The following is a 23,512-nucleotide window of genomic DNA, read 5'->3' as shown; positions in this document are numbered from 1 at the left end:
ATCACCATGGTTACGGAGGTCATAGAGCACATTCCTGAGCAGAGTGCACGGTAGCGATGCATTATGGGTAGTGGAGTCCAGCTGCTGCTCAAAACTCAAAACAAAAAAAATCACAAATTAAACGTTTTAATTTTATAATCAAGTTTAAATTTATCAGTTAAAAGCAAAAATTACAAATTAAAAATAATTTTGAATTTTTTTTTTCTCTTTTTAAGATTTTTTTTTTTTTGGTGATTTTAAATTTTTTACAAACTTCTGAATCTAAAGACATTTTTTTGCGGATTATAAAAACCTTGGGTGTTGTTATTATGGGATGTTGATGACGTGCCTCTCACGCTGTCGTCTGATTGGCTGAGTCGTTTTTTCTTCTGTGCCTTATTTCTTCTTCTTCTGCTGGTTTTTGGTTTTTTTACGTGGCGTTCGGTGGCGGGTCGCCGTTTCTCCGACTTTGGATTTTTTGTAGGATTTTTCCACGTAGTTGGATAATCGTCATGGTAACCGTCGTCCTGTGGGAGGGTTTTATAATCACGAATGTATTTATACTGTAAGCCCCGCCCACCTGTCGTACCTGCGTGTGTGTATTTAAACGTGTGTGTAACCGTATCTGTGTGTGTGTGTGTGTGTGTGTCAAGCTGAGCAGTGATTGGTCGATCTTCAGCAGATGTCCCGCCTTTTTTTCTATTAAAAACATATTTAATTCAAATTGTTTGTTTTTTGTTTTTCTGTTAAGGAAATGTGCTTTTATTTTGAAGAGCTGTTTACGTTGAACAGGAAACAAGCCAAAAAACACAGGAAGCTGCAGACGCCCAGTTTGCCCTCTGACCTCTGATTAAACTTCCTGTTTGTGTTCAGTTTGACAATTTTTTCCTATAAAGTTTTAAAAAAGATGTTAATATTTCTGGGAGTGAAGCTGTTCCTGTGACCTTTGACCTGCGACTGTTCCTGTGACCTTTGACTGTTCCTGTGAAGGTTCCTGTGACCTTTGACTGTTCCTGTGACCTTTGACTGTTCCTGTGACCTTTGACCTGCGACTGTTCCTGTGACCTTTGACCTGCGACTGTTCCTGTGACCTTTGACGGTTCCTGTGACCTTTGACCTGTGACCTTTGACTGTTCCTGTGACCTTTGACTGTTCCTGTGACCTTTGACTGTTCCTGTGACCTTTGACTGTTCCTGTGACCTTTGACGGTTCCTGTGACCTTTGACGGTTCCTGTGACCTTTGACCCTGACAGACTTCTTACAGTTTTAGGTTTTTTATGCTACTGAATGTGAAGCTGGGCTCATTATTATTATTATCAGTTAATTATTATTAACTTTTATTATTTGATTGTATCAAATATTTTTCAGCGTTTAGAGAAACAACTTATTTTGAAAGGGTGACAGGAAGTTGTAGCATGAATTACTGAAAACAACAAATCACCCGACGACCAATGGCCATGTTCCGTTCATACAAGCCCCGCCCCCTCTACAACAAACCACGCCCACTCCAAAAAGTCGACTTTGAATGAATAAAACTTTATTGTTCCTGTGTTGACACAATCCTCACCTGTGATTGGTCGGTTCGCAGACTACAGCAGATCATTAAAAAAACAACAATAAACAAAATCTGACGACAACAAGGGGGAGGGGGGGGGTTCGTCCGACTGGAAGGTGATGTCATCAACCAAACCCCCCCTACACCCCCCCCCCCCACTGAGCTATGCTAACAGCTAACGGTAAAGCAACACACACACAGAAATGGCGGTTAGTTTTAGTGTTTCCTGTTTTGGTCCGTTTGTTTGTTTTGTATGAAATGTTTCGACCGTGTCAGAATACTGGAATTACCTCAGTGCTGAAATCTGAAACTACTCTTTATTTATTTATTTATTTCTTGGTCGGGGAAACTAAAAAAACAAAACAGCGTGTTTCCATGGCAACGCTTTAACTCACTGTGATGTCACTGAGACGTTCAGTCTTCTCATGTATTGTAATAAATATCTTTTCATTCATTCTTCTTCTGTTTTTTTTCCTGATTTTGTAAATAAAAAAATGAAGAAAAAAAATCTCGTTTATGAGACTTTTTTAATTTTTACATTTTTTAATTTACAAAATATCAGTTTGATCATTTTTAATCAAAGACGAAAAAATTGAAAATGAAATGTCTTTATGGTCTGTCTTCCATAAAATTATTTTTTTTTTCATTTTTTAAATTTTTATTTATTTAAAGACAAAAAACAAATCAGCCAATCACGAGATCCGTCTCCTCATTGGCTGAAATCTTTTCATATTTTTGTTTTTTACGCTAAAGCTGCAACAATCAAAACTGTTTTTACATTTAATAATTAAGAAGAAACATTTTCTCCTGAATGTGACGAAGCGAGATCATCTTCATCATCTTCATCAGGATCTAAATGTTTAATTAATTAATTAATAGTTTAATTAACATGTAATTTCTGGATGCTGGACGTCACAAACAGGAGAAAATATTTGTGCTTCTGTTCAAATAAACGACTGAATAAAGTTTTTTTTAACGCAGCTCAGAAATTATTTATGCTTTTTTTCTCTCGTAAAACCCAGCTGAAAAACGTTAAAATACGAAGAAACTCAAAGATCAGCAACACGTCGCGCTGCTGCAGCCTGTTTGATTGACAGCTGTCACTCAGACTTAACGAGCTCGTTAAGCTAAGCGTAAACAATTATTTTAATTTTCTTCAAAAAACAAAAAAAACAAAAACATGAAACATTTTGAAGCCAGCAGAAAAAACCCATCATCAGCCAATCAGCACAGAGAAATGTAAATCCTCTCCTCTGATTGGCAGATTTCTGATTTGAGAGGCGGGAGTTATCAGTTCCGATCAAAGATCAGACGATTCAGTGCGATCTCTCACTCCGACCTGTTTTTCCTTCTTTCATCATTATCGGCTTCTTCTGGCATCGTTTAGTTTTAGCACCAAAAAAGAAACATAAATAGTCTCACACACTCACACACTCAAACACTCACACACTCACACACTCACACACTCAAACACTCACAGTAACACACACACACACACACTCACAGTAACACACACACATCAGTTGTTCTCATATAAAACAGAAACATGAATGTCAGTCTCTCTCTGGGATCCTCTCCGTTCATTGACGGGAGGATGAGGATGATAAGTAGGATGGAGAGGAAGGTGCAGGCGGTTGCCGTGGTAACTAAACATCGAGGATCTCCTCGGCGGTGCCGCCGCAGCGCAGCCGGTAGCGTCCGGTCCTCCAGCTGATGGTGGGGTCCCACAGAGCCGACAGGAAGATCTGCACGGCCATGGACTCTCTGATGAACCAGGCGACGGCGAAGTCCAGCTTAGAGAAGCACAGCGGGCCGCCCTGATGATGTCATCAACAACAACCAATCAGAAACAGCCTTCATCATCTACACACCTGAAGCTGCCTCTGATTTATACTGGCTGAGAAAAACTAATCAATTATGAAAGTAAAGAGTTTGCTCCTTTTGAAGACACCTTTTATTAGTCATTATAAACAGCTGCTATATGGGTCAGTAACTAATAAATGTTGGTAAGATGATGAATTCATAAATCAGTTAAAACTAGTTTTAAAGCAGCATCAGGTTTGTTAAAATGTACATTTAGTATTTTTGTTGGTTTTATAGGAGATAAATTCAGACTGAACTCAGCGGCTCCGCAGCAAGACATCATGGACGTCCGAGTTACGCCCAGTTCAATATAATCAATATATTAAATAAAGATCAATAAGAGAAAACTGCATCAATGTGTAATTAAGGTTTTATTGTTTTAATAATTGTTTTATAAATGGATGAATACAGAAAAAGACCTTAAACAGATCTTAAAAACTAGTTTTAAACGGCATCTTTTATTAGTCAGTATGAACAAGAGGAACGTGGGTCAGTAATAATAAATGTTGGTAAGATGATGAATTCATAAATCAGTTAAACTAGTTTTAAAAGCAGCATCAGGTTTGTTAAAATGTACATTTAGTATTTTTGTTGGTTTTATATCATTTGAAATGACATTTGCACCATTTTGTACCAAAAGTAAGACTGAATGCTCCTGAAAATGTCAAATGGTGTAACCACAAAAGAATGATAAATATTACATATATTATCACCTACAGTGTATTTAAGTGGACTTATACTAATAATGACTTCATTTAAAACATGTAAATGTTTCCTGATCTCCATGGTTACCAGAGTAAATTTAATATGTAGAACAATAGTATTCCATTACCTTTATTTAATATAAAAGTTATAATGTAAGATCATGCCAAACTAGTTGATATGGTGTTTTATTGACTATTTACTGTTTTTAAGCAAGTTGAGTTATTTTGTACAAAGTTTTTATGGTTACACCACTTAGACATTTTTGCCATAATCCTCTAATATATTCTCTCTAAATGGATTAAAAGCAGAAATTTGATGCTGGGTCCACAAAAAAAGAATGTGTGAAGTTATTCATACGTTTATTTTCACATTTTAACCCTTTAAATTTAAACTAAACCTCATGGAGACTAAGAAACGTCACTGATCCAGATATTAAATATTTATAAATAAATAAAAACACACCTGGACTCCAGTCAGCTGGATGTAATCTGATAGAAACCAGGCCAGACAGTGACACATGAAGAACACCATCATGTCCCACCTACACACACACACACACAAACACACACACACAAACAAACAGAATTGTAATAATTCATTGACAGAATATTGACGATCAATAAATGATAAAATATGTTTAAAGGAGGCAGCAGCTGCTCTGTGATTGGCTCAGTACCTGAACACATGATGAGCTGCCCAGCCAATGATGAGGCTCGCCAGGAAACACTCAGAGACCGGCTCCAACACAGTACCAGGAAGCATGTTGATCCTCAGCTTAGTCCACCTGCACACACACACACACATTAATATACACACACCCTGCTCTGATGTCAGAGGTCAAAGTTCAAAAACTAAACTGGTTGCTAAGCTGGTTGCTAAGGTGTTTCCACTCCAACAGGCCGACCAATCAGAGCAGAGTGAGCTCAATAAAACTTTGAATAAGATGTTTTATTTACTAATTATCAGTTTGATCATTTTTAGTCAATGACGACGAAATTATAGTTTTTTATGTCTTCCATAAAATTATTACTTTAAAATTGTATTTATTTGTTGTGTTGTATTTATTGTACAATAAAAATCAGCCAATCACGAGATCTCTCTCCTCATTGGCTGAAAACTTTTCATCATCACCATCATCGTCAGCCAATCAGTACAGAGAACTCCCCTCCTCTGATTGGCTGATTTTTGTTTATAGAGGCGGGAGTAATCAGTTCTTTAATTTAAGAAAAAACAACAACAAACATTCAAATGAAATAAAAGCAGCCAATCAGAGAAGGAGCTGTGAGGTCACCTGATCATCCGAGACTGGAATTGACCAATGGAGTACGAGCCAGAGTTCTGCAGAGCGACCTGCGTTGCCATGGAGAACTTCCATCCTCTGCAGGAGAGAGACCGTTAACACCTTTCATGTTTAAATAAACTTTATTAAAAACACGTCATTAACACGTGCTAGCTGTTAGCATGCTAACCTGTCAGCGATAGCTTTAGCCATGAAGTAATCTTCGGCGATGTATTGGGCGAATGCGACCAATCCGCCGGCCTGATCCAGCACGTCCTTCCTCATCAGACACGACATCCCAGTCACGCACTTTATACCCGTCACGTTAGCAGAGATGTAGGAGCGAGGATGGGAAGTTCCGAAATACACCTGGGGACACGTTAGCGTTAGTAACAGCTGATCAATAACCGCTGATTAATACCTGCTGGTCAATACCTGCTAGTCAATAACAGCTGATCAAAACCTGCTGGTCAATAACAGCTGATCAATAACCGCTGATCAATACCTGCTAGTTAATACCTGCTGGTCAATAACAGTTGATCAATACATGCTGGTCAATACCTGCTGGTCAATAACAGCTGATCAATACCTGCTGGTCAATAACAGCTGATCGATAACAGCTGATCGATAACCGCTGATCAATGACCGCTGATGGATAACAGCTGATCAATACCTGCTGATCAATACCTGCTGGTCAATACATGCTGGTCAATAACAGCTGATCAATAACCGCTGATCAATAACAGCTGATCAATACCTGCTGGTCAATAACAGCTGATCGATAACAGCTGATCGATAACAGCTGATCAATAACAGCTGATCAATACCTGCTGGTCAATACCTGCTGATCAATAACCGCTGGTCGATAACAGCTGATAGATAACTGCTGGTCAATAACCGGGTTATTGATCATGAATCAGCTTATTGATCATGAATCAGCTTATTGATCCTGTATCAGGTTATTGATCATGAATCAGTTTATTGATCCTGTATCAGGTTATTGATCATGAATCAGGTTATTGATCATGAATCAGCTTATTGATCATGAATCAGGTTATTGATCATGAATCAGCTTATTGATCCTGTATCAGGTTATTGATCATGAATCAGTTTATTGATCATGAATCAGCTTATTGATCCTGTATCAGGTTATTGATCATGAATAAGCTTATTGATCCTGTATCAGGTTATTGATCATGAATCAGCCTATTGATCCTGTATCAGGTTATTGATCCTGAATCAGCTCTCTGGTTCTTCTCTAGTTTGGTGTTCTGCTACCTGCAGCCCATCAGGTTCCCAGCTAGTCCAGCTCCTCCGGGAAGGTTTGGGGTTAACTACAGTGTGAAGAGCAGCGAGGAGAAACCAGGACAGCGGCTGAATAAGCGCTGGAAGGTCTAACGGAGCAAAGAACCATCAGAACTGCAGCAGCCACCAAACTGTCTCTACGTTTCCATAGCTGTGTCCCAGTTCAGAGGCTCCGAAGGCGACTCCTTCCGTTAAACGGTCTCGCCTTCGGAGAACTTCCTGGTTGCGTCACCAGATGTTCCCGCTCTTACCGTTACGTCACGATTTCTTCCGCTCAGGCGACAGTAAGAGCGGAAAAACAAAAGGAAGTGAAAGAGTAGAAAGAAAGTTTATTAAATGATTGAGCCAGAAAATTTCTGATTTTATTTTTAGTCTTCCTTGTTCTGGAGGAAGAGGAGAAGCGGCTCCGTCGGCTGCCGATTGTTTTTCAGGACTGAGCAGCGGCGCGCAAAGGATCGTAGCGATGAGTCCTCCAAACAGAGACAAGAAGGAGCCTTCACACAGCGCTGTGACGTAATCAGCCTTCAATGAAGCCCCGGGTTCCTCTCACTGGCTCCTCTAGACCCGATAGGACCACCGGCTCTACCGGCGTTACCGATCCGGTCCTGGTCCTCAGTGTGTCAACATCTGATTTAAATGTTCCAGCTGTGTTTCTGTTCACTTTGTACAATAAAGTTATTTGAAGTTCACATTTTCAGGAGCTTAAAAAACCCATCACATTAGCTTCAAAGGCTAACATGATGCTACATAACAGAGTTAGCACGGTGTTAGCACAGTATTAGCACGGTGTTAGCACAGTGTTAGCACGGTGTTAGCACAGTATTAGCACGGTGTTAGCACAGTGTTAGCATGGCAGCCTCACCTGCTCCAGCGTAGCGGCGAAGCCCTGACGGTCAGCGACGTACGGCAAGCCATGGACCAATCCCACCTTCTCTGTCATCTGATTGGTCATATCTGTCAGGGTGTCGGGTTTCACTGCCACACACACACACACACACACACACAGTTAGCGTTAGCATGGAGGAGTCAGTGTGTGACCCTCCAACAGGAAGTCGTGCTACCTCTGATGCCGCTGTCACAGATCCACACCAGCCCGTATTTGGCTCCTTCGTATCCCGGCATCAGGTTGTTGATCTTTGGGTTGATTCCCACTTTTTTCCCGCCTAAAAAACAGAACCACAGATGCGAACGTTAGCTGATTAGCTCTGAACCAAAGACTGAGGCCAGCTGCTAACGCTAATGCTAACGCTAAGTAAACAAAGCGTCTCCTCACCAATAAACAGTCGAGCGTCCACGTTTGGATATTTTCCCAGAAGTTTCTTACAGACGTCCACGGCTGGATCGTCCTGATCCTGGACACACAGCAGGACCTCATACTGCAACACACACTCAGTCAGTACAGACAGGGGCAATAACAGGGTAACAGGGTAACAGGGGCAGTAACAGGGTAACAGGGGCAGTAACAGGGTAGCAGGGGCAGTAACAGGGTAGCAGGGCAGTAGCAGGGTAACAGGGTAACAGGGGCAGTAACAGGGTAGCAGGGGCAGTAGCAGGGTAGCAGGGTAACAGTTGGGGCAGTTAGCTCACCTTGGGGTAATCCAGGGTAAAGAAGGTCTCCAGGTTGGAGATCAGATTGGGGTCGACTCCTTTCAGCGGCTTCAGCAGAGAAACTCCCAACATCTGCAGGAACGGCTGCTTGACCTCTGACCTCTTCCTGTGGAGGTGGAGACGCCTGCAGGAAGAGGTCAGAGAGTGAGTCTGTGATTGAGAGTGTGTGTGTGTGTGTGTGTGTGTGTGTATGTGTGTGTGTGTGTGAGAGAGTGTGTGTGTGAGAGAGTGTGTCTGTGTGTGTGTGTGTCTGTGTGTGTCTGTGTGTGTGTGTGTGTGTGTGTGTATGTGTGTGTGTGTGTATGTGTGTGTGTGTGAGAGTGTGTGTGTGTGTGTGTGTGTGTGTGAGAGTGTGTGTGTGTGTGTGTGTGCGTTTGTATGCGTGCGTGTGTGTGTGTGTGTGTGTGTGTGTCTGTGTGTGTGTGTAGGTGTGTGTGTGTGTGTGTGTGTGTAGGTGTGTGTGTGTGTGTGTAGGTGTGTGTGTGTGTAGGTGTGTGTGTGTGTGTGTGTGGGTGTAGGTGTGTGTGTGTGTGTGTGGGGGTGTAGGTGTGTGTGTGGGGGTGTAGGTGTGTGTGTGTGGGTGTAGGTGTGTGTGTGTGTGTGTGTGTAGGTGTGTGTGTGTGTGTGTGTGTGTGTGTAGGTGTGTGTGTGTGTGAGTGTGAGTGAGTGTGAGTGTGTGTGTGTGTGTGTGTGGGTGTAGGTGTGTGTGTGTGTGTGTAGGTGTGTGTGTGTGTGTGTGTGTGTGTGTGTGTGAGTGTGTGTATGTGTGTGTGTGGGTGTAGGTGTGTGTGTGTGTGTGTGTGTGTGTAGGTGTGTGTGTGTGTGTGTGTGTGTGTGTGTGTGAGCAGTAAACACATTGTAAAGTGTTTCAGATTAAACATTACATAAATTGATCCTTTTAAATCTCGACAGACTGGTTCACTCTGTGTGTGTGTGTGTGTGTGTGTGTGTGTGTGTGTGTGTGTGTGTGTGTGTGTGTGTGAGTGCGTGTGTGTGTGAGTGCGTGTGTGTTCAGTTTGTCATCTTCAGGATTTCAGAATCTGATTTTACAACATTACAAAATCTGTGAAGGTATTTAGTGAGTCACCTTCTGAACCAGTCGGGGCAGGAAAACCTCAGGTTGCTTCATATCACACTCCTACACTATAGTTACTCTATATTACTGCAGTATTATAATAGTTACTCTATATTACTGCAGTATTATAATAGTTACTCTATATTACTGCAGTATTATAATAGTTACTCTATATTACTGCAGTATTATAATAGTTACTCTATATTACAGTATTACAGCAGTATTACAGCAGTATTATAGTAGTATTATAGTAGTATTATAGGTATTATTACAGTAGTATTACAGCAGTATTATAGTAGTATTATAGTAGTATTACAGCAGTAATTATAGTAGTATTATAGTAGTATTATAGTAGTATTACAGCAGTAATTATAGTAGTATTATAGTAGTATTATAGTAGTATTACAGCAGTAATTATAGTAGTATTATAGTAGTATTACAGCAGTATTATAGTAGTATTACAGCAGTATTATAGTAGTATTATAGTAGTATTACAGCAGTATTAAAGGTAGTATTACAGCAGTAATTATAGTAGTATTATAGTAGTATTACAGCAGTATTATAGTAGTATTACAGCAGTATTATAGTAGTATTATAGTAGTATTACAGCAGTATTATAGTAGTATTACAGCAGTATTAAAGGTAGTATTACAGCAGTATTATAGTAGTATTACAGCAGTATTATAGTAGTATTATAGTAGTATTACAGCAGTAATTATAGTAGTATTACAGCAGTAATTATAGGTATTATTATAGTAGTATTACAGCAGTATTATAGTAGTATTACAGTATTATTTTACTTATTATTACATCCAAACACTCAGTTAAATGTTGTTACGTGTTTAATTAAAGAGTGTCTAACAACAGTCCAATAACACCATGTTTGTGTCTCTAACATGTAAACAGCGTCTGCTCAATTCATCTTTATTACTCTGCTGATGTTTATTTCAGGAAGCAGCTGATGCTAACGAGCTAATGCTAACGGGCCAAAGCCCAGAACTGACTAATAAACACACACAGCTCCGTTATAAACGCTCACACCTGGATAATAATGTGTTTATTAATAACATCAGTCTGTTTCCAGGAGTTACACGGAGCCCAACTGCCGTAGCTAAGCTAACAGCTAACAGCTAGCCGCTAACGAGGAAAACGCCCAACAGCTAGCAGCTAGCAGAGAGCCGGTGTTACGATCTAACTGGTGACCGTGTTAACTGGTGACTGTCTCACATCTTAAGGTGAATGAGTCTTCTGAACACAAACATTGATTTGTGAACTTACATTAATGGGTTAGATACTTAGACATTAAAACACAGATGAGTATATATTTAAAAAAGGATTAAACCAGAAAGGCTTTTTAAGAGAAGTCACAAGTTAACACGGTCACCAGTGAGACCGTAACAGCTAGGGCTGACAGTTACTATAATGTTAGTTTAATGTAATTATAATGTTACTATAATGTTATTATAATGTTATAATAATGTTACTATAATGTTATTATAATGTTATAATGTTATAATGTTATAATGTTAGTTCATGTTTGAGTGAGGAAGCAGCTCAGGTAGAACTTACACATAGATGATGGACATGAGGTGCATCATCCACAGCACGCAGAACAGGATGAAGCCGAACACGGCCAGACCCTGCATGGCGAGCTCCAGCAGAGCCATGCCGGGACCGGGGAACCGGGGAACCGGGGAGGGGGAGCCGGGGAGCCGGGGGGCCGGGGGAGAGAAGCCCTGGGTACCGGGGCCGGGGTCCGGGCTACCGAGAGCTCGGCTCAGTTCAGGCCGAGGATCCGCAGCTGACAGCGGGGAGCGAGCAGCGGGAGTGTCCGGGTCAGGAGCTCCGGCGGAGGGGACACAGAGACGCGGGGCCTCGGTGCTGTTGTCCGGGTCACGGTGCGGAAAACCAGCAGGTTGACAGCAGACCGGCTGACGGTCAGCTGACCTACCGGAGAGAGGCGGGGGAGTACCGGCCACTTCCTGTCTGCTTCTTCTGCTGCTGCTCTACTGACGGAGGGAACACGAAATGTCTCATTACCGCCACCTGCTGGATCTAAACTATATATCTATATGTACACACACATACAGAGAGATAGAGAGCAATGTAAACAAACAGTCTAAACCAGTTCAGCTTGGTGGTCAGACTGGTTTTATGTTATTATTAATGATCAGACTGGTTTTATATTATTATTAATGGTCAGACTGGTTTTATATTATTATTAATGGTCAGACTGGTTTTATATTATTATTAATTGTCAGACTGGTTTTATATTATTATTAATGGTCAGACTGGTTTTATATCAGCTTCACATTATGGGCTGTGCTTTATTTGTTTTACTGTGACTGGTTACAGATAAGGTTCTCCTCCCTCTGAGGTCAGTCAGCACACAGGCTGGACTTTGATTTGTTGAACTTTTCTTCTCTTCAGTGTGACTCAGTGCACTTTGTGTTTTTATTATTAATGTAAATAAACAAAGAATGAAAATCCAAATAAAGAAACACGCAACTAATGGGGCACTACTTGGCTCCATCAGGGATAGTACCTGGTACCTGCTGCTCCATCAGGGATAGTACCTGGTACCTGCTGCTCCATCAGGGATAGTACCTGGTACCTGCTGCTCCATCAGGGATAGTACCTGGTACCTGCTCCTCCATCAGGGATAGTACCTGGTACCTGCTCCTCCATCAGGGTTAGTACCTGGTACCTGCTGCTCCATCAGGGATAGTACCTGGTACCTGCTGCTCTATCAGGGATAGTACCTGGTACCTGCTGCTCCATCAGGGATAGTAACTGGTACCTGCTCCTCCATCAGGGATAGTACCTGGTACCTGCTGCTCCTCCATCAGGGATAGTACCTGGTACCTGCTCCTCCATCAGGGATAGTACCTGGTACCTGCTGCTCCTCCATCAGGGATAGTACCTGGTACCTGCTGCTCCTCCATCAGGGATAGTACCTGGTACCTGCTGCTCCATCAGGGATAGTACCTGGTTCCTGCTGCTGCTCCATCAGGGATAGTACCTGGTACCTGCTGCTGCTCCATCAGGGATGGTACCTGCTGCTCCATCAGGGATAGTACCTGGTACCTGCTGCTCCTCCATCAGGGATAGTACCTGGTACCTGCTGCTCCATCAGGGATAGCACCTGGTACCTGCTGCTGCTCCATCAGGGATAGCACCTGGTACCTGCTGCTCCATCAGGGATAGTACCTGGTACCTGCTGCTCCATCAGGGATAGCACCTGGTACCTGCTGCTCCATCAGGGATAGCACCTGGTACCTGCTGCTGCTCCATCAGGGATGGTACCTGCTGCTCCATCAGGGATAGTACCTGGTACCTGCTCCTCCATCACGGATAGTACCTGGTACCTGCTGCTCCATCAGGGATAGTACCTGGTACCTGCTGCTGCTCCATCAGGGATGGTACCTGCTGCTCCATCAGGGATAGTACCTGGTACCTGCTCCTCCATCAGGGATAGTACCTGGTACCTGCTGCTCCTCCATCAGGGATAGTACCTGGTACCTGCTGCTCCATCAGGGATAGCACCTGGTACCTGCTGCTGCTCCATCAGGGATAGCACCTGGTACCTGCTGCTCCATCAGGGATAGTACCTGGTACCTGCTGCTCCATCAGGGATAGCACCTGGTACCTGCTGCTCCATCAGGGATAGCACCTGGTACCTGCTGCTGCTCCATCAGGGATGGTACCTGCTGCTCCATCAGGGATAGTACCTGGTACCTGCTCCTCCATCACGGATAGTACCTGGTACCTGCTGCTCCATCAGGGATAGTACCTGGTACCTGCTGCTGCTCCATCAGGGATGGTACCTGCTGCTCCATCAGGGATAGTACCTGGTACCTGCTCCTCCATCAGGGATAGTACCTGGTACCTGCTGCTGCTCCATCAGGGATAGTACCTGGTACCTGCTGCTCCTCCATCAGGGATAGTACCTGGTACCTGCTGCGTCTCCATCAGGGATAGTACCTGGTACCTGCTCCTCCATCAGGGATAGTACCTGGTACCTGCTGCTCCATCAGGGATAGTACCTGGTACCTGCTGCTCCTCCATCAGGGATAGTACCTGGTACCTGCTGCGTCTCCATCAGGGATAGTACCTGGTACCTGCTGCTCCTCCATCAGGGATAGTACCTGGTACCTGCTCCTCCATCAGGGATAGTACCTGGTACCTGCTGCTCCATCAGGGATAGTACCTGGTACCTGCTGCTCCTCCATCAGGGATAGTACCTGGTACCTCCTGCTCCATCAGGGATAGTACCTGGTACCTGCTGCTCCTCCATCAGGGATAGTACCTGGTACCTGCTACTCCTCCATCAGGGATAGTACCTGGTACCTGCTGCTCCATCAGGGATAGTACCTGGTACCTGGTACTTTTTTAGTACCGTGCCGAGGTTCCAAGCGAGCCTGTACTAAAATGTGACGTCAACAGACTGCTGGCCACTGATTGGTCAGAAGAGTTGTTGCTGGAAGAGTCATGAGCCGTCCCACACAAGAATCAAACCCGCCATTTTTAAATATCGTCACCTACAGATTCGTTTCTCTTCTCTTTGTGTGTGACAAAAAGGCTCAGACCATCACCTCCATGTACTCTATTGTTTATGTGTTTGTGTCGCGTATAAAACAAAGTCACGGCAGTTTAATGCAGCGTTGCTATGACGACCCCGCCCCACGTTGAGGAGGAACTATGAAGTAATGGAGAACCACCTGGCACCAAAACCCAGTAGAGCAGAGTAGAGCTAGAACCGTATAATGGAATAACTGTAGCTGAGACAAGCTAACTCACTAAGTCACTTACAGACTAACTCACTCACTAACAGACTAACTCACTCACTAACAGACTAACTCAGTCACTCACTAACAGACTAACTCACTCACTTACAGACTAACTCAGTCACTCACTAACAGACTAACTCACTCACTAACAGACTAACTCAGTCACTCACTAACAGACTAACTCACTCACCAACAGACTAACTCACTCACTCAGTAATACTTTACATGAAGTGAACTTTAATGGTAGAGAGCAGCTGAGTGTTTGTTGGTCAGTTTTTGTATTTTTATATTTTACTGAGAACAGATTTTAACCTTTAATCTTTTTATGTATCTATGATTCATAAACAAACAAGAACAAACATAAACTCACTGTTTTATTAATAACCTTCAGTTTATTTCCACCAACATGTCAGACTGAAATTCATTGATCATTGATCATTGGTTATTGATTGGCAGGGTGGGGGTCTCGGGCAGCGGTCCAGGGACACTCAGCGTTCTCCTTCCAGCTCGCCTCCTGCGTGTCGTAAACTTCCTGCGAATCACAGCACGAGTTGTTAGCTTTTATTTTTATTTAGTTTGTCAGTTTTTTTTAAATTTTAGTTTAGTTTTAGTGAGTTTAACCTATACCATCCTATACCGTCCTATACCGTCCTCTACCGTCCTGTACCGTCCTGTACCATCCTCTGCCATCCTCTGCCATCCTCTACCATCCTGTACCATCCTGTACCATCCTCTACCATCCTATACCATCCTCTACCATCCTATACCATCCTCTACCATCCTCTACCATCCTATAACATCCTGTACAATCCTGTACCATCCTATACCACCCTATACCATCCTCTACCATCCTGTACCATCCTATACCATCCTTTACCATCCTATACTATCCTCTACCATCCTCTACCATCCTCTACCATCCTATACCATCCTCTGCCATCCTCTGCCATCCTATACCATCCTCTACCATCCTATACCATCCTCTGCCATCCTCTGCCATCCTATACCATCCTCTACCATCCTGTACCATCCTATACCATCCTCTACCATCCTGTACCATCCTATACCATCCTATACATCCTCTACCATCCTATAACATCCTGTACCATCCTATACCATCCTCTACCATCCTCTACCATCCTATACATCCTCTACCATCCTGTACCATCCTATACCATCCTATACATCCTCTACCATCCTATACATCCTCTACCATCCTGTACCATCCTGTACCATCTTGTACCATCCTGTACCATCCTCTACCATCCTGTACCATCCTGTACCACCCTCTACCATCCTCTACCATCCTACCATCCTATACCATCCTATACATCCTCTACCATCCTGTACCATCCTACCATCCTACCATCCTGTACCATCCTATACCATCCTCTACCATCCTCTACCATCCTCTACATCCTCTACCATCCTACCATCCTATACATCCTCTACCATCCTATACCATCCTCTACCATCCTGTACCATCCTATACCATCCTATACCACCCTATACATCCTATACCATCCTACCATCCTGTACCATCCTCTACCATCCTCTACCATCCTCTACCATCCTGTACCATCCTATACCACCCTATACATCCTATACCATCCTATACCATCCTATACATCCTCTACCATCCTATACCATCCTGTACCATCCTATACCTTCCTGTACCATCCTGTACCATCCTATACATCCTCTACCATCCTATACCATCCTATACATCCTCTACCATCCTATACCATCCTGTACCATCCTATACCATCCTTTACCATCCTATACCATCCTCTACCATCCTATACCATCCTATACCATCCTGTACCATCCTATACCATCCTCTACCATCCTATACCATCCTTTACCATCCTATACCATCCTCTACCATCCTATACCATCCTATACCATCCTGTACCATCCTATACCATCCTTTACCATCCTATACCATCCTTTACCATCCTATACCATCCTCTACCATCCTATACCATCCTGTACCATCCTATACCATTCTATATCATCCTATGCCCTCCTCTACCATCCTATACATCCTCTACCATCCTATACCATCCTATACCATCCTCTACCATCCTATACCATCCTCTACCATCCTATACCATCCTCTACCATCCTATACCATCCTATACCATCCTGTACCATCCTCTACCATCCTATACCATCCTATACATCCTATACCATCCATCCATCCATCCATCTTCTTTCCGCTTATCCGGGGTCGGGTCGCGGGGGCAGCAGCCTAAGCAGGGAAACCCAGACTTCCCTCTCCCCAGCCACTTCGTCCAGCTCTTCCCGGGGGATCCCGAGGCGTTCCCAGGCCAGCCGAGAGACATAGTCTCTCCAGCGTGTCCTGGGTCTTCCCCGGGTCTCCTACCGGTGGGACGTGCCCTGAACACCTCACCCGGGAGGCGTCCGGGAGGCATCCTAACTAGATGCCTGAGCCACCTCAACTGGCTCTTCTCAACGCGGAGGAGCAGCGGGTCTACTCCGAGCCCCTTCCGGATGACCGAGGTACTTGAACTCCTCCACTTGGGGCAGAATCTCATCCCCGACCCGAAGGGTGCACTCCACCCTTTTCTGGCTGAGGACCATGGACTCGGTTTTGGAGGTGCTGATTCTCATCCCGGCCGCTTCACACTCAGCGGCGAACCGATCCAGTGAGAGTTGGAGGTCACGGTCTGATGAAGCCAACAGGACCACATCATCTGCAAAAAGCAGTGACCCAATCCTGAGGTCACCAAACCGGAACCCCTCAACGCCCTGGCTGCGCCTAGAAATCCTGTCCATAAAAATTATGAACAGGATCGGTGACAAAGGGCAGCCCTGGCGGAGTCCAACCCCCACCGGAAACGAGTCCGACTTACTACCAGCTATGCGGACCAGGCTCTGACACCGGTCGTACAGGGAACGGACGGCCTGTATCAGGGGGTCCGATACCCCGTACTCCCGGAGAACCCCCCACAGGACCCCCCGAGGGACACGGTCGAATGCCTTTTCCAAGTCCACAAAGCACATGTGGACTGGTTGGGCAAACTCCCATGCACCCTCAAGGATCCTGCAGAGGGTGTAGAGCTGGTCCACAGTTCCACGACCCGGACGAAAACCACATTGCTCCTCCTGGATCCGAGGTTCGACTATCCGACGGACCCTCCTCTCCAGTACCCCCGAATAGACCTTACCAGGGAGGCTGAGGAGTGTGATCCCCCTATAGTTGGAACACACCCTCCGGTCCCCCTTCTTAAAAAGAGGGACCACCACCCCAGTTTGCCAATCCAGAGGCACTGCCCCCGATGTCCACGCGATGTTGCAGAGTCGTGTCAACCATGACAGCCCCGTAAACATCCAGGGCCTTGAGGAACTCCGGGCGGATCTCATCCACCCCCGGGGCCTTGCCACAGAGGAGCTTCTTGACCACCTCGGCGACCTCAGCCCCAGAGATAGGAGAGCCCACACCCGGGTCCCCAGGCCCTGCTTCCTTACCGGAAGGCGTGTCGGTGGGATTGAGGAGGTCTTCGAAGTATTCCTTCCACCGATCCACGACGTCCCGAGTCGAGGTCAGCAGGGCACCGTCACCCCCATACACAGTATTGACAGTGCACTGCTTCCCCCTCCTGAGACGCCGGATGGTGGTCCAGAACCTCTTCGAAGCCGTCCGGAAGTCGTTCTCCATGGCCTCACCGAACTCCTCCCATGTCCGGGTTTTTGCCTCAGCGACCGCCGCAGCCGCCCCTCGCTTGGCCTGCCGGTACCTGCCTGCTGCCTCCGGAGTCCCACAGGCCAAAAAGGCCCTATAGGACTCCTTCTTCAGCGTGACGGCAACCCTCACCGCCGGTGTCCACCAGCGGGTTCGGGTATTGCCGCCACGACAGGCACCGACCACCTTGCGGCCACAGGACCGGTCGGCCGCCTTGACAATGGAGGCACGGAACATGGCTCACTCGGACTCAATGTCCCTCGCCTCCCCCGGTACATGGTCAAAGTTCTCCCGGAGGTGGGAATTGAAGCTCTCTCTGACAGGAGACTCTGCCAGACGTTCCCAGCAGACCCTCACAATGCGTTTAGGTCTGCCAGGTCTGACCGGCATCCTCCCCCACCATCGGAGCCAACTCACCACCAGGTGGTGATCAGTTGACAGCTCCGCCCCTCTCTTTGCCCGAGTGTCCAAGACATGCGGCCGCAAGTCCGACGACACGACTACAAAGTCAATCATCGAACTGCGGCCTAGGGTGTCCTGGTGCCAAGTGCACATATGGACACCCTTATGTTTGAACATGGTGTTTGTTATGGACAATCTGTGACGAGCACAGAAGTCCAATAACAGAACACCACTCGGGTTCAGATTGGGGGGGCCGTTCCTCCCAATCACACCCTTCCAGGTCTCACTGTCGCTGCCGACGTGAGCGTTGAAGTCCCCCAGCAGAATGATGGAATCCCCAGAGGGAGCACTTTCCAGCACCCCCTCCAAGGAGTCCAGAAAGGGTGGATACTCTGAACTGCTGTTTGGGCCATAGGCACAAACAACAGTCAGGATCCGTCCCCCCACCTGAAGGCGGAGGGAGGTTACCCTTTCATCCACTGGGGTAAACTCCAACATACAGGCGCCAAGCCGAGGGGCAATAAGCATTGCCACCCCTGCCCGGCGCCTTTCACCAATGGCAACTCCAGAGTGGACGAGAGTCCAACCCCTCTCGAGAAGACTGGTTCCAGAGCCCTTGCTATGCGTCGAGGTGAGGCCGACTATATCTAGTCGGAACTTCTCAACCTCGCGCACCAGCTCAGGCTCCTTCCCCGCCAGAGAGGTGACATTCCACGTCCCTAGAGCTAGCTTCTGCAGCCGAGGATCGGACCGCCAAGGTCCCCGCCTTCGGCTGCTGCCCAGCTCACACTGCACCCGACCCCTTTGGCCCCTCCTACGGGTGGTGAGCCCACGGGAAGGGGGTCCCACGTTGCCTCTTCGGGCTGTGCCCGGCCGGGCCCCATGGGTGCAGGCCCGGCCACCAGGCGCTCGCCATCGAGCCCCATCCCCAGGCCTGGCTCCAGGGGGGGGCCCCGGTGACCCGCGTCCGGGCAGGGGAAACGAGGTTCCATTTATCTTACTCGTCATAAGGGGTTTTTGTGAGCTACGCTTTGTCTGGTACCTCCCCCCGGACCTGTTTGCCTTAGGTGACCCTACCAGGGGCATAAAGCCCCCGACAACGGAGCTCCTGGGGTCATTGGGACACTCAAACCCCTCCACCACGATAAGGTAGTAGCTCAGGGAGGGGTCCTATACCATCCTATACTATCCTATACCATCCTCTACCATCCTATACATCCTACCATCCTATACCATCCTATACTATCCTGTACCATCCTCTACCATCCTATACATCCTACCATCCTGTACCATCCTCTAACATCCTCTACCATCCTATACATCCTCTACCATCCTCTACCATCCTATACCATCCTATACCACTTTTAAACAAACCCACCTGAACACTTATCTTCAGTTACTGAATCTAAAATCCTGTGATTTTTACATGAATAATTAAAGCTGTGTGTTTATATAATATATAAACACACAGCTTTAATGTGTAGTTTGATTTTCATTGTTTTATATTTTTACTCTTTGTTCAAACAAAAGTTGTTTTTTGCTTTATTTTGTTGTCTGTTCTTTTTTTTTTTGTGTGACATAAGTCCAATGTTACTGATCAACAATCTAAATAAAGTTTAAAAAGAAAATGTCAGCTGTTTCCTGTCAGCTGACTGCGAGCTCTGACTCCACCCACCTTCTTCCAGATGGGGACGCTGGCTTTCAGCTGGTTGATGCAGTGCTGGATCGCCTGCTGGCCGTCGTGGCGATGAGGAGACGAGATCGCGATGGCAACGCTGGCCTCGCCCACCTTCACCCACCCGAGGCGGTGGTGGACGCAGATGTGCGTCACGGTTGGCCAGCGCGCTCTGATGTCATCACACAGCTTCCTGAACTCTGATTGGGCCATTAGCTCATACGCCTCGTACTCTAAACCAATCACCTTCCTGCCGTCACACTCGTCCTCACGGGTCGTACCTGCACACACACACATATACACAAACACACACACACAGACACAGACACAGACACACAGACACACACACAGACACACATACACACACACACACACACACAGACACACACACACACACACACACACATATACACAAACACACACACACACACACAGACACAGACACAGACACACAGACACAGACACACACACAGACACACATACACACACACACACACACAGACACAGACACACACACACACACATACACACACACACACAAACACACACAGACACAGACACAGACACACACACAGACACACACACACACTCACACACACACACACACACACACAGAGCAGATGTTTGTTTACACAGAGACAAATTAAATATCTATCTTGTAATATAAGACTTTAGTATATTTTAATATATTTTAGGATATTTTAGATATTAAAGTAATTTATGTAATGAGCCTTATCTAAATATTCCAACTTTATTTTCAGGACTTTAATTTTTCTCTGAAACCACTGAAGAAGAGATTCTCATTTATTATATTTTAGTATTTACTGAAATGAAAGTTTGTGGATTTAAAGTGAAATCAGAACCTATAAAAACTGAAATGGCTCCACAGGAAGCGCTGCTGACGGCATCCACCACTTCCTGTACAGACAGCCAATCACGGCTCAGCTTGAAGACATTTCTCGGCTCCTCCGACGCCGTCATCTCTGAAACATCACAGAGCTGATCAATAATCAGTAATCAATACGCTGCAAGAGACTTATTGATCAGGATCAACCACTACCATTGTCTGGTTATCCTCCGCTGAGCGGCGGCACCACGGCAACCTCGTCTCCGTCTCCCAGAGTCAGCACCTGGTCACCGATGGCAACGTACTGCTGACGCACCGCCAACACCACCTGATCCTGCAGGAGGCGGAGTCTACACACACACACACACACACACACACACACACACACACACACACACACAATGTGTGTTTTCAGTATCATCAGTGTAACAGTGGTAATGTGACCTCATAGCAGCATGTGTGAATAATAAAAAGCCACCACAGGACAGAACCTCTGGTACACCACAGGACAGAACCTTTGGTACACCACGGGACAGAGCCTCTGGTACACCACAGGACAGAACCTCTGGTACACCACAGGACAGAACCTCTGGTACACCACAGGACAGAACCTTTGGTACACCACGGGACAGAACCTCTGGTACACCACAGGACAGAACCTCTGGTACACCACAGGACAGAACCTCTGGTACACCACGGGACAGAACCTCTGGTACACCACGGGACAGAACCTCTGGTACACCACAGGACAGAACCTCTGGTACACCACAGGACAGAACCTCTGGTACACCACAGGACAGAGGTGTAGTGATGATGTAATGTCAGTGATGGCATCGGTACCTCGGGTGTCGCTGTAGCAACAGAGTCCAAAGTTCCAGGCTACTGATTGGTGTCGGCACGGCAACGAGCTCCTCCTCCTTCACTCCCGTCAGCTCTGCGCTTTTAGCAAAGTACAAAACGATCACCTGAGGGCAGATTATTGATTACTGATCAGTCACCTGGGGACAGATTATTGATTACTGATCAGTCACCTGAGGACAGATTATTGATTACTGATCAGTCACCTGAGGGCAGATTATTGATTACTGATCAGTCACCTGGAGACAGATTATTAATTACTGATCAGTCACCTGAGGACAGATTATTGATTACTGATCAGTCACCTGAGGACAGATTATTGATTACTGATCAGTCACCTGGGGACAGATTATTGATTACTGATCAGTCACCTGAGGACAGATTATTGATTACTGATCAGTCACCTGGGGACAAGTTATTGATTACTGATCAGTCGCCTGGGGACAGATTATTGATTACTGATCAGTCACCTGGGGACAGATTATTGATTACTGATGGTTTGCTGCTTTTTTATCTCATATTAAAATAAATATAATATTTTAACATTTTGGATTGTTAAAATAATTTCTTTCTGTTAAATAATCAATGCAATAATCATAAAGGAACTCACATTAATTGATTAATCATTAGTCCAAACTTATTTTAAAGTTTCTGATGTTCAGGTTTAAATGTCTAAGCTGATCTATGATGTCATCGACCTGTCAATCATTGATCGATCAGGTGACACATGAACAATCAGTTAATTCATTGATTAATGTTCTGATCAGTTTATAATGGTGTCAAACTGACAGCAGATCTGAACACTTTGAACCAATCAAACTATTGATTAACCAGGAAAATAACAAGCTGATCAATAATGAAACAACGGCACATTTTATTCAATAAGTAAAGTAATTAATGAACAGTGTGTCGATTGAGCTTTAACAGCTGACACCCCCTCTCCCCCACGTGCTTCTCACGAGGCACTGACGTCAGAGGGCAACCACCCGCAGGTCAGCCATGACGTCACGATATCAGCTCGTGCAGATCTCCGTCCGGAAATCTCCAAATTTTAACTTTTTCACGTCGTTACGTCTCAAAATTACTTCAAATAACAAGTTAACGTGCTTCACTTGATCAAAGACACACAAGTCCTCAATTCGGCATCGATATCACTGATTAATAACTGATCAATAACTGATCAATAACCCCGCAGACATGCAGACTGATCACATGTTTGAAGCGCAAAGAGACGTTTAAATGAGCCGAAATATGAGCGAAGTCTGGCGGCTTCTAAAAACTAACAAATATCAATCAATCAATCAATCAATCAATCAATCAATATAATACAGTATAAGAAGCATCTCTATACTACAGTATAATAATATATACTGTTATATAGTGAACATTATATTACTTTACTTTACTTTATATTATATTATATTATATCCACATGAGGTGAAATGTGTGTGTTAGTCCCGCATCATGTGGATATAATAATATAATATAATATAATATAATATAATATAATATAATATAATATAATATAATATAATATAATATAATAGTCCCCAATGTTTTTATTAAAATGTTTTTCTTGAAACAACTTTTTATCTTTGTATATTATAAAAGTTTAATATAAACTGTAGATGGACTCAAAGCGCTTTTACACTAATAATAAAGTCACATTCAGACATTAAAGCCTCGTTTATACAGTAATATTTTAATATATAATATAGTTTAATATATATATATATATATAATACACAGTTTAATGTATAGTGTAGTACAGTATGCATTATATTATATTAGTCACATAGTTTAACACTCACGTGTGTCGTCATTAATAAATTTGCAGATTTTTAACTTTAGTAGAAATGTTT

The 23,512-nt window shown here is 44.8% G+C and overlaps 3 protein-coding genes across 3 annotated transcripts in view; all 3 read right to left on the bottom strand.

Moving 5' to 3' along the window:
* Positions 1–1,494: 1,494 nt before the first annotated feature.
* On the bottom strand, positions 1,495–11,444 carry ugcg (UDP-glucose ceramide glucosyltransferase). The gene is made up of 10 exons (XM_062434348.1): positions 10,939–11,444; positions 8,274–8,418; positions 7,960–8,062; positions 7,748–7,849; positions 7,549–7,661; positions 5,572–5,750; positions 5,394–5,480; positions 4,779–4,886; positions 4,565–4,643; positions 1,495–3,351 (listed from the first exon to the last, which is right to left on the bottom strand). The coding sequence occupies exons 1-10, from the start codon at positions 11,034–11,036 to the stop codon at positions 3,181–3,183; spliced, it is 1,185 nt and encodes a 394-aa protein (XP_062290332.1). The 5' UTR covers positions 11,037–11,444; the 3' UTR covers positions 1,495–3,180.
* Positions 11,445–14,531: 3,087 nt separating this feature from the next.
* Positions 14,532–20,926, bottom strand: LOC133995073 (molybdopterin synthase catalytic subunit). Its single transcript, XM_062434359.1, has 3 exons — positions 20,809–20,926; positions 19,946–20,226; positions 14,532–14,691 (listed from the first exon to the last, which is right to left on the bottom strand). The coding sequence occupies exons 1-3, from the start codon at positions 20,924–20,926 to the stop codon at positions 14,602–14,604; spliced, it is 489 nt and encodes a 162-aa protein (XP_062290343.1). The 3' UTR covers positions 14,532–14,601.
* A 79-nt stretch (positions 20,927–21,005) lies between these two features.
* The window catches only part of LOC133995078 (molybdopterin synthase sulfur carrier subunit), a 2,561-nt gene continuing 54 nt past the window's right edge, over positions 21,006–23,512 (bottom strand). The window contains exons 1-3 of the mRNA XM_062434365.1: positions 23,462–23,512; positions 21,633–21,757; positions 21,006–21,142 (exon numbers count right to left, since the gene is read on the bottom strand). The exon at positions 23,462–23,512 is cut by the window's right edge and continues 54 nt beyond it. Coding sequence (XP_062290349.1) covers positions 21,016–21,142; positions 21,633–21,757; positions 23,462–23,473 — 264 coding nt within the window. The 5' untranslated portion in view covers positions 23,474–23,512 and the 3' untranslated portion in view covers positions 21,006–21,015. The remainder of the gene's footprint in view (positions 21,143–21,632; positions 21,758–23,461) is intronic.

The sequence above is a fragment of the Scomber scombrus genome, chromosome 15, assembly GCF_963691925.1.
Source record: "Scomber scombrus chromosome 15, fScoSco1.1, whole genome shotgun sequence".
Classification (NCBI taxonomy): Eukaryota; Metazoa; Chordata; class Actinopteri; order Scombriformes; family Scombridae; genus Scomber; species Scomber scombrus.
This window is presented reverse-complemented; position numbering and strand designations above follow the sequence as displayed.

Coding starts and splice junctions, on each gene's coding strand:
- LOC133995073 (XM_062434359.1), bottom strand. CDS start 20,926: ATGACGGCGTCGGAGGAGCCGAGAAATGTCTTCAAGCTGAGCCGTGAT. Junction 20,227..20,808: donor AGCCATTTCAGTTTTTATAG/GTTCTGATTTCA, acceptor GTGTGTGTGCAG/GTACGACCCGTGAGGACGAG. Junction 14,692..19,945: donor GCGTCCCCATCTGGAAGAAG/GTGGGTGGAGTC, acceptor TGTGATTCGCAG/GAAGTTTACGACACGCAGGA.
- ugcg (XM_062434348.1), bottom strand. CDS start 11,036: ATGGCTCTGCTGGAGCTCGCCATGCAGGGTCTGGCCGTGTTCGGCTTC. Junction 5,751..7,548: donor TCGCCGCTACGCTGGAGCAG/GTGAGGCTGCCA, acceptor ACGTGTCCCCAG/GTGTATTTCGGAACTTCCCA. Junction 4,887..5,393: donor TTCCAGTCTCGGATGATCAG/GTGACCTCACAG, acceptor GTGTGTGTGCAG/GTGGACTAAGCTGAGGATCA.